Source organism: Biomphalaria glabrata, chromosome 17 (genome assembly GCF_947242115.1).
Source record: "Biomphalaria glabrata chromosome 17, xgBioGlab47.1, whole genome shotgun sequence".
NCBI classification, from domain to species: Eukaryota; Metazoa; Mollusca; class Gastropoda; family Planorbidae; genus Biomphalaria; species Biomphalaria glabrata.
This window is the reverse complement of record NC_074727.1, coordinates 9,369,163-9,384,039: the sequence shown is the minus strand read 5'-3', so window position 1 is coordinate 9,384,039 and position 14,877 is coordinate 9,369,163. Positions and strand designations below refer to the sequence as shown.

Here is a 14,877-nt window from a genome sequence, read left to right as displayed (position 1 = left end):
ACTGTATGTCTGCTACTAATCTTAATACCGACTTATTGACTGTATGTCTGGTACTAATCTTAATACCAACTCACTGACTGTATGTCTGGTACTAATCTTAATACCGAATAACTGAATGTATGTCTGCTACTAATCTTAATACCGACTCACTCTGACTGTATGTCTGGTACTAATCTTAATACCGACTCACTGACTGTATGTCTGGTACTAATCTTAATACCGACTCACTGACTGTATGTCTGGTACTAATCTTAATACCGACTCACTGACTGTATGTCTGGTACTAATCTTAATACCGACTAACTGAATGTATGTCTGCTACTAATCTTAATACCGACTCACTGACTGTATGTCTGGTACTAATCTTAATACCGACTCACTGACTGTATGTCTGGTACTAATCTTAATACCGACTAACTGACTGTATGTCTGCTACTAATCTTAATACCAATTCACTGACTGTATGTCTGGTACTAATCTTAATACCAACTCACTGACTGTATGTCTGCTACTAATCTTAATACCGACTCACTCTGATTGTATGTCTGCTACTAATCTTAATACCGACTCACTGACTGTATGTCTGGTACTAATCTTAATACCAACTCACTGACTGTATGTCTGCTACTAATCTTAATACCGACTCACTGACTGTATGTCTGCTACTAATCTTAATACCAACTCACTCTGACTGTATGTCTGGTACTAATCTTAATACCAACTCACTGACTGTATGTCTGCTACTAATCTTAATACCGACTCACTGACTGTATGTCTGCTACTAATCTTAATACCGACTCACTCTGACTGTATGTCTGCTACTAATCTTAATACCGACTCACTGACTGTATGTCTGCTACTAATCTTAATACCGACTTACTGACTGTATGTCTGGTACTAATCTTAATACCAACTCACTCTGACTGTATGTCTGCTACTAATCTTAATACCTACTCACTGACTGTATGTCTGGTACTAATCTTAATACCGACTCACTGACTGTATGTCTGGTACTAATCTTAATACCGACTCACTCACTGTATGTCTGCTACTAAGCTTAATACCAACTCACTGACTGTATGTCTGGTACTAATCTTTATACCGACTCACTGAATGTATGTCTGGTACTAATCTTAATACCGACTCATTGACTGTATGTCTGGTACTAATCTTAATACCGACTCACTGACTGTATGTCTGCTACTAATCTTAATACCGACTCACTGACTGTATGTCTGGTAGTAATCTTAATACCGACTCACTGACTGTATGTCTGGTACTAATCTTAATACCGACTCACTGACTGTATGTCTGCTACTAATCTTAATACCGACTCACTGACTGTATGTCTGGTACTAATCTTAATACTGACTCACTCTGACTGTATGTCTGGTACTAATCTTAATACCAACTCACTCTGACTGTATGTCTGCTACTAATCTTAATACCAACTCACTGACTGTATGTCTGCTACTAATCTTAATACCAACTCACTCTGACTGTATGTCTGCTACTAATCTTAATACCAACTCACTGACTGAATGTCTGGTACTAATCTTAATACCGACTCACTGACTGTATGTCTGGTACTAATCTTAATACCGACTCACTCACTGTATGTCTGCTACTAATCTTAATACCGACTCACTGACTGTATGTCTGGTACTAATCTTAATACCGACTCACTGACTGTATGTCTGCTACTAATCTTAATACCGACTCACTGACTGTATGTCTGGTACTAATCTTAATACCGACTCACTGACTGTATGTCTGGTACTAATCTTAATACCGACTCACTGACTGTATGTCTGCTACTAATCTTAATACCGAATCACTGACTGTATGTCTGGTACTAATCTTAATACCGACTCACTCTGACTGTATGTCTGGTACTAATCTTAATATCAACTCACTCTGACTGTATGTCTGCTACTAATCTTAATACCAACTCACTCTGACTGTATGTCTGCTACTAATCTTAATACCAACTCACTCTGACTGTATGTCTGCTACTAATCTTAATACCAACTCACTCTGACTGTATGTCTGCTACTAATCATAATACCGACTCACTCTGACTGTATGTCTGGTACTAATCTTAATACCGACTCACTGACTGTATGTCTGGTACTAATCTTAATACCGACTCACTGACTGTATGTCTGGTACTAATCTTAATACCGACTCACTGACTGTATGTCTGGTACTAATCTTAATACCGACTAACTGAATGTATGTCTGCTACTAATCTTAATACCGACTCACTGACTGTATGTCTGGTACTAATCTTAATACCGACTCACTGACTGTATGTCTGGTACTAATCTTAATACCGACTAACTGACTGTATGTCTGCTACTAATCTTAATACCAATTCACTGACTGTATGTCTGGTACTAATCTTAATACCAACTCACTGACTGTATGTCTGCTACTAATCTTAATACCAACTCACTCTGACTGTATGTCTGCTACTAATCTTAATACCAACTCACTCTGACTGTATGTCTGCTACTAATCTTAATACCGACTCACTCTGACTGTATGTCTGGTACTAATCTTAATACCGACTCACTGACTGTATGTCTGGTACTAATCTTAATACCGACTCACTGACTGTATGTCTGGTACTAATCTTAATACCGACTCACTGACTGTATGTCTGGTACTAATCTTAATACCGACTCACTGACTGTATGTCTGGTACTAATCTTAATACCGACTCACTGACTGTATGTCTGGTACTAATCTTAATACCAACTCACTGAATGTATGTCTGCTACCAATCTTAATACCGACTCACTGACTGTATGTCTGGTACTAATCTTAATACCGACTCACTGACTGTATGTCTGCTACTAATCTTAATACCAACTCACTGACTGTATGTCTGGTACTAATCTTAATACCGACTCACTGACTGTATGTCTGCTACAAATCTTAATACCGACTCACTGACTGTATGTCTCGTACTAATCTTAATACCGACTCACTGACTGTATGTCTGCTACTAATCTTAATACCGACTCATTGACTGTATGTCTGGTACTAATCTTAATACCGACTCACTGACTGTATGTCTGGTACTAATCTTAATACCGACTAACTGAATGTATGTCTGCTACTAAGCTTAATACCAACTCACTGACTGTATGTCTGGTACTAATCTTTATACCGACTCACTGACTGTATGTCTGGTACTAATCTTAATACCGACTCATTGACTGTATGTCTGGTACTAATCTTAATACCGACTCACTGACTGTATGTCTGCTAGTAATCTTAATACCGACTCACTGACTGTATGTCTGCTACTAATCTTAATACCGACTCACTGACTGTATGTCTGGTACTAATCTTAATACCAACTCACTGACTGTATGTCTGCTACTAATCTTAATACCGACTCACTCTGACTGTATGTCTGGTACTAATCTTAATACCAACTCACTGACTGTATGTCTGCTACTAATCTTAATACCGACTCACTGACTGTATGTCTGGTACTAATCTTAATACCAACTCACTGACTGTATGTCTGGTACTAATCTTAATACCAACTCACTCTGACTGTATGTCTGCTACTAATCGTAATACCAACTCACTGACTGTATGTCTGCTACTAATCTTAATACCAACTCACTCTGACTGTATGTCTGCTACTAATCTTAATACCAACTCACTCTGACTGTATGTCTGGTACTAATCTTAATACCAACTCACTCTGACTGTATGTCTGCTACTAATCTTAATACCAACTCACTGACTGTATGTCTGTTACTAATCTTAATACCGACTCACTGACTGTATGTCTGCTACTAATCTTAATACCGACTCACTGACTGTATGTCTGCTACTAATCTTAATACCAACTCACTCTGACTGTATGTCTGCTACTAATCTTAATACCAACTCACTGACTGTATGTCTGCTACTAATCTTAATACCAACTCACTGACTGTATGTCTGCTACTAATCTTAATACAAACTCACTGACTGTATGTCTGGTACTAATCTTAATACCGACTCACTGACAGTATGTCTGCTACTAATCTTAATACCGACTCACTGACTGTATGTCTCGTACTAATCTTAATACCGACTCACTGACTGTATGTCTGCTACTAATCTTAATACCAACTCACTCTGACTGTATGTCTGCTACTAATTATAATACCAACTTGCTCTGACTGTATGTCTGGTACTTATCTTAATACCGACTCACTCTGATTGTATGTCTGCTACTAATCTTAATACCGACTCACTGACTGTATGTCTGCTACTAATCTTAATACCAACTCACTCTGACTGTATGTCTGCTACTAATCTTAATACCGACTCACTGACTGTATGTCTGGTACTAATCTTTATACCGACTCACTGACTGTATGTCTGGTACTAATCTTAATACCGACTCACTGACTGTATGTCTGCTACTAATCTTAATACCGACTCACTGACTGTATGTCTGGTACTAATCTTAATACCGACTCACTGACTGTATGTCTGCTACTAATCTTAATACCGACTCACTGACTGTATGTCTGGTACTAATCTTAATACCGACTCACTCACTGTATGTCTGCTACTAATCTTAATACCGACTCACTGACTGTATGTCTGGTACTAATCTTAATACCGACTCACTGACTGTATGTCTGGTACTAATCTTAATACCTACTCACTGACTGTATGTCTGGTACTAATCTTAATACCGACTCACTGACTGTATGTCTGGTACTAATCTTAATACCGACTCACTGACTGTATGTCTGGTACTAATCTTAATACCGACTCACTGACTGTATGTCTGGTACTAATCTTAATACCGACTCACTCACTGTATGTCTGCTACTAATCTTAATACCGACTCACTGACTGTATGTCTGGTACTAATCTTAATACCGACTCACTGACTGTATGTCTGCTACTAATCTTAATACCGACTCACTGACTGTATGTCTGGTACTAATCTTAATACCGACTCACTGACTGTATGTCTGGTACTAATCTTAATACCGACTCACTGACTGTATGTCTGCTACTAATCTTAATACCGACTCACTGACTGTATGTCTGGTACTAATCTTAATACCGACTCACTCTGACTGTATGTCTGGTACTAATCTTAATATCAACTCACTCTGACTGTATGTCTGCTACTAATCTTAATACCAACTCACTCTGACTGTATGTCTGCTACTAATCTTAATACCAACTCACTCTGACTGTATGTCTGCTACTAATCTTAATACCAACTCACTCTGACTGTATGTCTGCTACTAATCTTAATACCAACTCACTCTGACTGTATGTCTGGTACTAATCTTAATACCGACTCACTCACTGTATGTCTGCTACTAATCTTAATACCGACTCACTGACTGTATGTCTGCTACTAATCTTTATACCGACTCACTGACTGTATGTCTGCTACTAATTTTAATACCGACTCACTGACTGTATGTCTGGTACTAATCTTAATACCGACTCACTCTGATTGTATGTCTGCTACTAATCTTAATACCGACTCACTGACTGTATGTCTGGTACTAATCTTAATACCGACTCACTGACTGTATGTCTGGTACTAATCTTAATACCGACTCACTCTGATTGTATGTCTGCTACTAATCTTAATACCGACTCACTGACTGTATGTCTGCTACTAATCTTAATACCAACTCATTGACTGTATGTCTGCTACTAATCTTAATACCGACTCACTGACTGTATGTCTGTTACTAATCTTAATACCGACTCACTGACTGTATGTCTGGTACTAATCTTAATACCGACTCACTGACTGTATGTCTGCTACTAATCTTAATACCGACTCACTGACTGTATGTCTCGTACTAATCTTAATACCGACTCACTGACTGTATGTCTGCTACTAATCTTAATACCGACTCATTGACTGTATGTCTGGTACTAATCTTAATACCGACTCACTGACTGTATGTCTGGTACTAATCTTAATACCGACTAACTGAATGTATGTCTGCTACTAATTTTAATACCGACTCACTGACTGTATGTCTGGTACTAATCTTAATACCGACTCACTCTGATTGTATGTCTGCTACTAATCTTAATACCGACTCACTGACTGTATGTCTGGTACTAATCTTAATACCGACTCACTGACTGTATGTTTGGTACTAATCTTAATACCGACTCACTCTGATTGTATGTCTGCTACTAATCTTAATACCGACTCACTGACTGTATGTCTGCTACTAATCTTAATACCGACTCATTGACTGTATGTCTGCTACTAATCTTAATACCGACTCACTGACTGTATGTCTGTTACTAATCTTAATACCGACTCACTGACTGTATGTCTGGAACTAATCTTAATACCGACTCACTGACTGTATGTCTGCTACAAATCTTAATACCGACTCACTGACTGTATGTCTCGTACTAATCTTAATACCGACTCACTGACTGTATGTCTGCTACTAATCTTAATACCGACTCATTGACTGTATGTCTGGTACTAATCTTAATACCGACTCACTGACTGTATGTCTGGTACTAATCTTAATACCGACTAACTGAATGTATGTCTGCTACTAATCTTAATACCGACTCACTCTGAATGTATGTCTGGTACTAATCTTAATACCGACTCACTGACTGTATTTTTGGTACTAATCTTAATACCGACTCACTGACTGTATGTCTGCTACTAATCTTAATACCAACTCACTCTGACTGTATGTCTGGTACTAATCTTAATACCGACTCACTGACTGTATGTCTGGTACTAATCTTAATACCGACTCACTGACTGTATGTCTGGTACTAATCTTAATACCAACTCACTGAATGTATGTCTGCTACCAATCTTAATACCGACTCACTGACTGTATGTCTGGTACTAATCTTAATACCGACTCACTGACTGTATGTCTGCTACTAATCTTAATACCAACTCACTGACTGTATGTCTGGTACTAATCTTAATACCGACTCACTGACTGTATGTCTGCTACAAATCTTAATACCGACTCACTGACTGTATGTCTCGTACTAATCTTAATACCGACTCACTGACTGTATGTCTGCTACTAATCTTAATACCGACTCATTGACTGTATGTCTGGTACTAATCTTAATACCGACTCACTGACTGTATGTCTGGTACTAATCTTAATACCGACTAACTGAATGTATGTCTGCTACTAAGCTTAATACCAACTCACTGACTGTATGTCTGGTACTAATCTTTATACCGACTCACTGACTGTATGTCTGGTACTAATCTTAATACCGACTCATTGACTGTATGTCTGGTACTAATCTTAATACCGACTCACTGACTGTATGTCTGCTAGTAATCTTAATACCGACTCACTGACTGTATGTCTGCTACTAATCTTAATACCGACTCACTGACTGTATGTCTGGTACTAATCTTAATACCAACTCACTGACTGTATGTCTGCTACTAATCTTAATACCGACTCACTCTGACTGTATGTCTGGTACTAATCTTAATACCAACTCACTGACTGTATGTCTGCTACTAATCTTAATACCGACTCACTGACTGTATGTCTGGTACTAATCTTAATACCAACTCACTGACTGTATGTCTGGTACTAATCTTAATACCAACTCACTCTGACTGTATGTCTGCTACTAATCGTAATACCAACTCACTGACTGTATGTCTGCTACTAATCTTAATACCAACTCACTGACTGTATGTCTGGTACTAATCTTAATACCAACTCACTCTGACTGTATGTCTGCTACTAATCTTAATACCAACTCACTCTGACTGTATGTCTGCTACTAATCTTAATACCAACTCACTCTGACTGTATGTCTGGTACTAATCTTAATACCAACTCACTCTGACTGTATGTCTGCTACTAATCTTAATACCAACTCACTGACTGTATGTCTGTTACTAATCTTAATACCGACTCACTGACTGTATGTCTGCTACTAATCTTAATACCGACTCACTGACTGTATGTCTGCTACTAATCTTAATACCAACTCACTCTGACTGTATGTCTGCTACTAATCTTAATACCAACTCACTGACTGTATGTCTGCTACTAATCTTAATACCAACTCACTGACTGTATGTCTGCTACTAATCTTAATACCAACTCACTGACTGTATGTCTGGTACTAATCTTAATACCGACTCACTGACAGTATGTCTGCTACTAATCTTAATACCGACTCACTGACTGTATGTCTCGTACTAATCTTAATACCGACTCACTGACTGTATGTCTGCTACTAATCTTAATACCAACTCACTCTGACTGTATGTCTGCTACTAATCTTAATACCAACTCACTCTGACTGTATGTCTGGTACTAATCTTAATACCGACTCACTCTGATTGTATGTCTGCTACTAATCTTAATACCGACTCACTGACTGTATGTCTGCTACTAATCTTAATACCAACTCACTCACTGTATGTCTGCTACTAATCTTAATACCGACTCACTGACTGTATGTCTGGTACTAATCTTTATACCGACTCACTGACTGTATGTCTGGTACTAATCTTAATACCGACTCACTGACTGTATGTCTGCTACTAATCTTAATACCGACTCACTGACTGTATGTCTGGTACTAATCTTAATACCGACTCACTGACTGTATGTCTGCTACTAATCTTAATACCGACTCACTGACTGTATGTCTGGTACTAATCTTAATACCGACTCACTCACTGTATGTCTGCTACTAATCTTAATACCGACTCAGTGACTGTATGTCTGGTACTAATCTTAATACCGACTCACTGACTGTATGTCTGGTACTAATCTTAATACCTACTCACTGACTGTATGTCTGGTACTAATCTTAATACCGACTCACTGACTGTATGTCTGGTACTAATCTTAATACCGACTCACTGACTGTATGTCTGCAACTAATCTTAATACCGACTCACTGACTGTATGTCTGCTACTAATCTTAATACCGACTCACTCTGACTGTATGTCTGGTACTAATCTTAATACCGACTCACTCTGACTGTATGTCTGGTACTAATCTTAATACCGACTCACTCTGACTGTATGTCTGGTACTAATCTTAATATCAACTCACTCTGACTGTATGTCTGCTACTAATCTTAATACCAACTCACTCTGACTGTATGTCTGCTACTAATCTTAATACCAACTCACTGACTGTATGTCTGGTACTAATCTTAATACCGACTCACTGACTGTATGTCTGCTACTAATCTTAATACCGACTCACTGACTGTATGTCTGGTACTAATCTTAATACCGACTCACTCACTGTATGTCTGGTACTAATCTTAATACCAACTCACTGAATGTATGTCTGCTACCAATCTTAATACCGACTCACTGACTTTATGTCTGGTACTAATCTTAATACCGACTCACTGACTTTATGTCTGCTACTAATCTTAATACCAACTCACTGACTGTATGTCTGGTACTAATCTTAATACCGACTCACTGACTGTATGTCTGGTACTAATCTTAATACCGACTCACTGACTGTATGTCTGCTACTAATCTTAATACCGACTCACTGACTGTATGTCTGGTACTAATCTTAATACCGACTCACTGACTGTATGTCTGGTACTAATCTTAATACCAACTCACTGACTGTATGTCTGCTACAAATCTTAATACCGACTCACTGACTGTATGTCTGGTACTAATCTTAATACCAACTCACTCTGACTGTATGTCTGCTACTAATCTTAATACCGACTCACTGACTGTATGTCTGGTACTAATCTTAATACCAACTCACTGACTGTATGTCTGCTACTAATCTTAATACCAACTCACTCTGACTGTATGTCTGCTACTAATCTTAATACCGACTCACTGACTGTATGTCTGCTACTAATCTTAATACCGACTCACTGACTGTATGTCTGGTACTAATCTTAATACCAACTCACTGAATGTATGTCTGCTACCAATCTTAATACCGACTCACTGACTGTATGTCTGCTACTAATCTTAATACCGACTCACTGACTGTATGTCTGGTACTAATCTTAATACCGACTCACTGACTGTATGTCTGGTACTAATCTTAATACCAACTCACTGACTGTATGTCTGCTACTAATCTTAATACCGACTCACTGACTGTATGTCTGCTACTAATCTTAATACCGACTCACTGACTGTATGTCTGGTACTAATCTTAATACCGACTCACTGACTGTATGTCTGGTACTAATCTTAATACCGACTCACTCTGACTGTATGTCTGCTACTAATCCTAATACCGACTCACTGACTGTATGTCTGCTACTAATCTTAATACCGACTCACTGACTGTATGTCTGGTACTAATCTTAATACCGACTCACTGACTGTATGTCTGCTACTAATCTTAATACCAACTCACTGACTGTATGTCTGGTACTTATCTTAATACCGACTAACTGACTGTATGTCTGGTACTAATCTTAATACCGACTCACTCTGACTGTATGTCTGGTACTAATCTTAATACCGACTCACTGACTGTATGTCTGCTACTAATCTTAATACCGACTCACTCTGACTGTATGTCTGGTACTAATCTTAATACCTACTCACTCTGACTGTATGTCTGATACTAATCTTAATACCAACTCACTGACTGTATGTCTGGTACTAATCTTAATACCAACTCACTGACTGTATGTCTGCTACTAATCTTAATACCAACTCACTGACTGTATGTCTGCTACTAATCTTAATACCGACTCACTGACTGTATGTCTGGTACTAATCTTAATACCGACTCACTGACTGTATGTCTGGTACTAATCTTAATACCAACTCACTGACTGTATGTCTGCTACTAATCTTAATACCGACTCACTGACTGTATGACTGGTACTAATCTTAATACCGACTCACTGACTGTATGTCTGCTACTAATCTTAATACCAACTCACTGACTGTATGTCTGCTACTAATCTTAATACCGACTCACTGACTGTATGTCTGCTACTAATCTTAATACCAACTCACTGACTGTATGTCTGGTACTAATCTTAATACCGACTAACTGAATGTATGTCTGCTACTAATCTTAATACCAACTCACTCTGACTGTATGTCTGCTACTAATCTTAATACCGACTCATTGACTGTATGTCTGCTACTAATCTTAATACCAACTCACTGACTGTATGTCAGGTACTAATCTTAATTACGGCATCTTTTCCCCACACCCGTTCTCGATACAAGTTTAAAATTTTACAAACTTTTTTTTACGTAACAAAACATGAATCAATAATAATAATAATAATAAAATTAACGTATTAATCAAGTAATTATTGGTTATAAATTATGTGGTTTAATGTAAAAAAAAACAGAAATAAATTCTACCTGAGTTAAATGAGATGTAAAGGTAGAGTTGTTCGCCTTAGATGAGTTTTCTCTTGTTCATTTTTTAAAGTACTTTTATAGTTTGCTTGTTTTCGTGTGCACAATAAAAAAATGTACAAATTTTATCTTAATACTTGGTTGTAGTGTAAATTTAAGAGATGTTTAATCTTGTTTGTCTAAATACGTGTGGTAATGCATGTGGTAATGCATGTGGTAATACATGTGGTAATACATGTGGTAATACATGTGGTAATGCATGTGGTAATGCATGTGGTAATACATGTGGTAATACATGTGGTAATACATGTGGTAATACATGTGGTAATACATGTGGTAATGCATGAGGTAATACATGTGAGTAACACGAATGTTAAGAGAACTGTATCCATTGAAATATTTTACAATTTAATAGACCATCTTTTTGTGTTTGTCTTCTGCAGTCCTCCACAACAGCAAGTCCAACAATACCGGTAAGTTTAAATTATACGTACACTTATATATATATATTCATGTTCATCTTCCTAGCCTGATCCATAAACATTAAGATATCTTTCTCAATGTCTTCGATCCATCTTAGTGGTGGTCTTCCTCTATCTACTTCCTGCTCAGGTGTCATGCCTGTTCTATTCATTTATTCGCTGTCTGTTACAAGTCGTAACCTCTGTCTCCCCCCAACTTCGATATTAAATATTCCATACAATTTTTAATAATAATCAGATTAATGAGGAATGCAGTATTTCCCGTGGCTACTCAGCCCCAGCTGTGGCCTACATATTTTGCCATACATAGCGCAGGCATAACCATGGTTCGCGGGATGTCGATTTAGATTTTCTTTTCGATTCTGCTGCGGATTTTCTTTTTGGTCTCAAACTTGTATCCCGCGGCCTTTGTAAGTGACCTCTAACTGTCTCGTTCTGATACTGCCTGCAACCAGATGCTCTCAGCTATGTCAGTTGAAGAAAGTTTACACCTATTCTGGTCTTTAAAGCGTTTCCGTTGGGCACCTTTTGTTACGTCGACCATCTTGCAGCTCACCAAAAAAAAAACACTGCTTTTGGCATACGTACAAATGGTTAAGTTTACAAGTCTACATATAACGATGTAGACTATTTGTAGACTATCTATTTGTCCTTTTCAGTCCTAACCCACAAAGATCATTTCCTCCAAGCGAACATTCAACATTAACACGAAGTGATGCCCCTGTAAACACTCGGTGGGAAAACATTGCTTGGAAGGGAGGTAAGTCTGGAAAGAATTTATTTTGCCTGAATAGGGTCCCTTTGGTCAGGGCCGGTCTTAGGCCACTGCAGCCTATGCGGTCGCCGTGGGCCCCGCGCTTTCATAGACCCCGCGCTAATTCTAGGTGTAATTATTGAATTGAAAAAATATATACGAAAAATTCCTGGAAATGTCCTGAATTTATTAAGCTCTCCTGAAAAATAGACAAAATTATAATTTGTGGGTGTCATTCATTGCGGATAACGCCAATTCTACGCGCGTTAAAAGTAAAAAGGCATTGTCAACTTTCATGTAACAAAATGTAATAATCGGGCGAATTGTACCTTAAGGAAGTTTCAATAATTTATTTACTTTTATAGTCACTGGTATATAAATATACCAAATGTCACAAATGATCGTAAGGTTAAGTTAATTTGATCGCAATTTTGTACTTAGTAAAGAATGAATAAAATTCAAAGTCAATTTTTTTAATACAAAATCTTAATTTCCACTTATTATCCTTATTCCCACCCAGACTAGGCCCGCGCAATCAGTTTCGCATAGGGCCCCGCAATCGTTAAGACCGGCCCTGCCTTTGGTAGAATGTGTGATATTATTTTCATCCGTATATTTCGGACACCAAATAGTCTAGACTTCTAGTGAATGAGTTTTCTTTAGAATCTAAGGATAAAAGACAAGGTGAACCTAATACTAGGGATTAGGCTAATATTGGGGAAGAACCTAAGTTGGGATTTAAAAAAAAGAATTAAATAAATCAGTTCAATAAATAAATTATAATATTATTAATCTTTAGTGGTTAAAAGTTAAGCAATCAACTATTGATTACCGGCACCTAATCACTGAGTACCGGCACCTAATCACTGAGTACCGGCACCTATTTTTTTTTACAAAAAGGCACTGTATATCTTTATATATATATAGATAATTATGTTTTTTTACATTACAGATGACGTGCCCGGCTCCCTGCCAAAGGATCATCTCTATCATTATCATTAAGTTCAATAATATTAAAGACATTTACAATGGCATCTATCTGCAGCTATATTTCCATGGAGGAAAAAGTCCTCGCGTTTTGGTACATCCAGTGTAAATATACATCATACAAACGAGTGATTAAATTCTTTAGAGTTTTATTGTAATGCTACTTCTACTTTAAAGCACTATGTAATCAGTTTATCCAAGCTCTTTTGTATGTAAATCATAGTTTTTAAAAATGAAGTTTAATTTAGCAGACTTGACATTGTTTAGTTTACCCTGAAAAATCTCCAATAGGCACAAGTGAACCAAAGATCTCAGTCAAATAAATTCACACATTTCAAGAATAGTTCGGCTTCAACGTACACATGTCTTCTTATTCATCAAAATACATTCATCATAAAAATAAATATTAGACTCACAGCTATAGTAATGACATTTCATTATCTAGTTCTATAACCTTAAAAGCTATGTTTTTATTTTTTTTATTTTTTTTGTAAGCGTTTGTGTGTTATTGAGTGTGTGTTTGTGTGTTATTGAGTGTGTGTTTGTTTCAATGGTGTCTGTGGGAAGAGGTTAGCGATTGGCTGTGAATGATGCAAGATATGCGGCATTGTAGTCAGCGGTCTTCTGTACGACTCCCGATTGCCAGAGTGAAAAGACGTGTTTTTGTAGTGAGTTATATGTTATCCATTTCACCTTAAATTGAATTTGTGTTTATTGTAATAAACGTTACACTTAGTTTTGTCCACAAAATAAGTTATTAAAGTCATTTGAAGTCTTACAAGTTAAAATATAATACGCCCACAGAGGTTTACTTGTCTACCAACGACAGTCATCAACAGTGTGTGTATTGACTTATGTAGTTTTTTTTTTCATTTTTTTTTTACTATTTTAATAGCTCATTTAGTGTCTAAGTCGTAAGCAGAAAATTGGAACTAGCGAATCCTGCAATTGTGAAATGTCACCAAAGAATGCTGACCATGTCCTTAAAACTGCATTCTTTATCAAGAGGCCCTAACAAGACACTGGTCCCAAAAGAATCCTATAGAAACAAAAATATATGAAGTACAACTCCCTGATTTGAAAATACCCTGCACATCTTATATATTGGTCTAGTCATTCCAACAGTTAACCTCGTATATTGGTCAAGTCATCTGAATGCTCCAACATAACAATAAGAACGAGGAAGAAGAAAAGAAGGGTCTAAGCTCTGAACGAGATTCACAACATTCACTGACCTCCCTCACAGAGACAAGTAAAGCTTTGGTCGTGGTGC

The 14,877-nt window shown here is 37.4% G+C and overlaps 1 protein-coding gene across 2 annotated transcripts in view; it reads left to right on the top strand.

The window, feature by feature from the left end:
• Positions 1-14,021, top strand: part of LOC106057093 (protocadherin Fat 3-like) — a 51,332-nt gene extending 37,311 nt beyond the window's left edge. For both annotated transcript variants that reach the window (XM_056016067.1, XM_056016066.1), the window contains 3 exons: positions 11,825-11,854; positions 12,523-12,623; positions 13,570-14,021. In XM_056016067.1, coding sequence (XP_055872042.1) covers positions 11,825-11,854; positions 12,523-12,623; positions 13,570-13,619 — 181 coding nt within the window. In that variant the 3' untranslated portion in view covers positions 13,620-14,021. The remainder of the gene's footprint in view (positions 1-11,824; positions 11,855-12,522; positions 12,624-13,569) is intronic.
• The last annotated feature ends 856 nt before the right edge of the window (positions 14,022-14,877 follow it).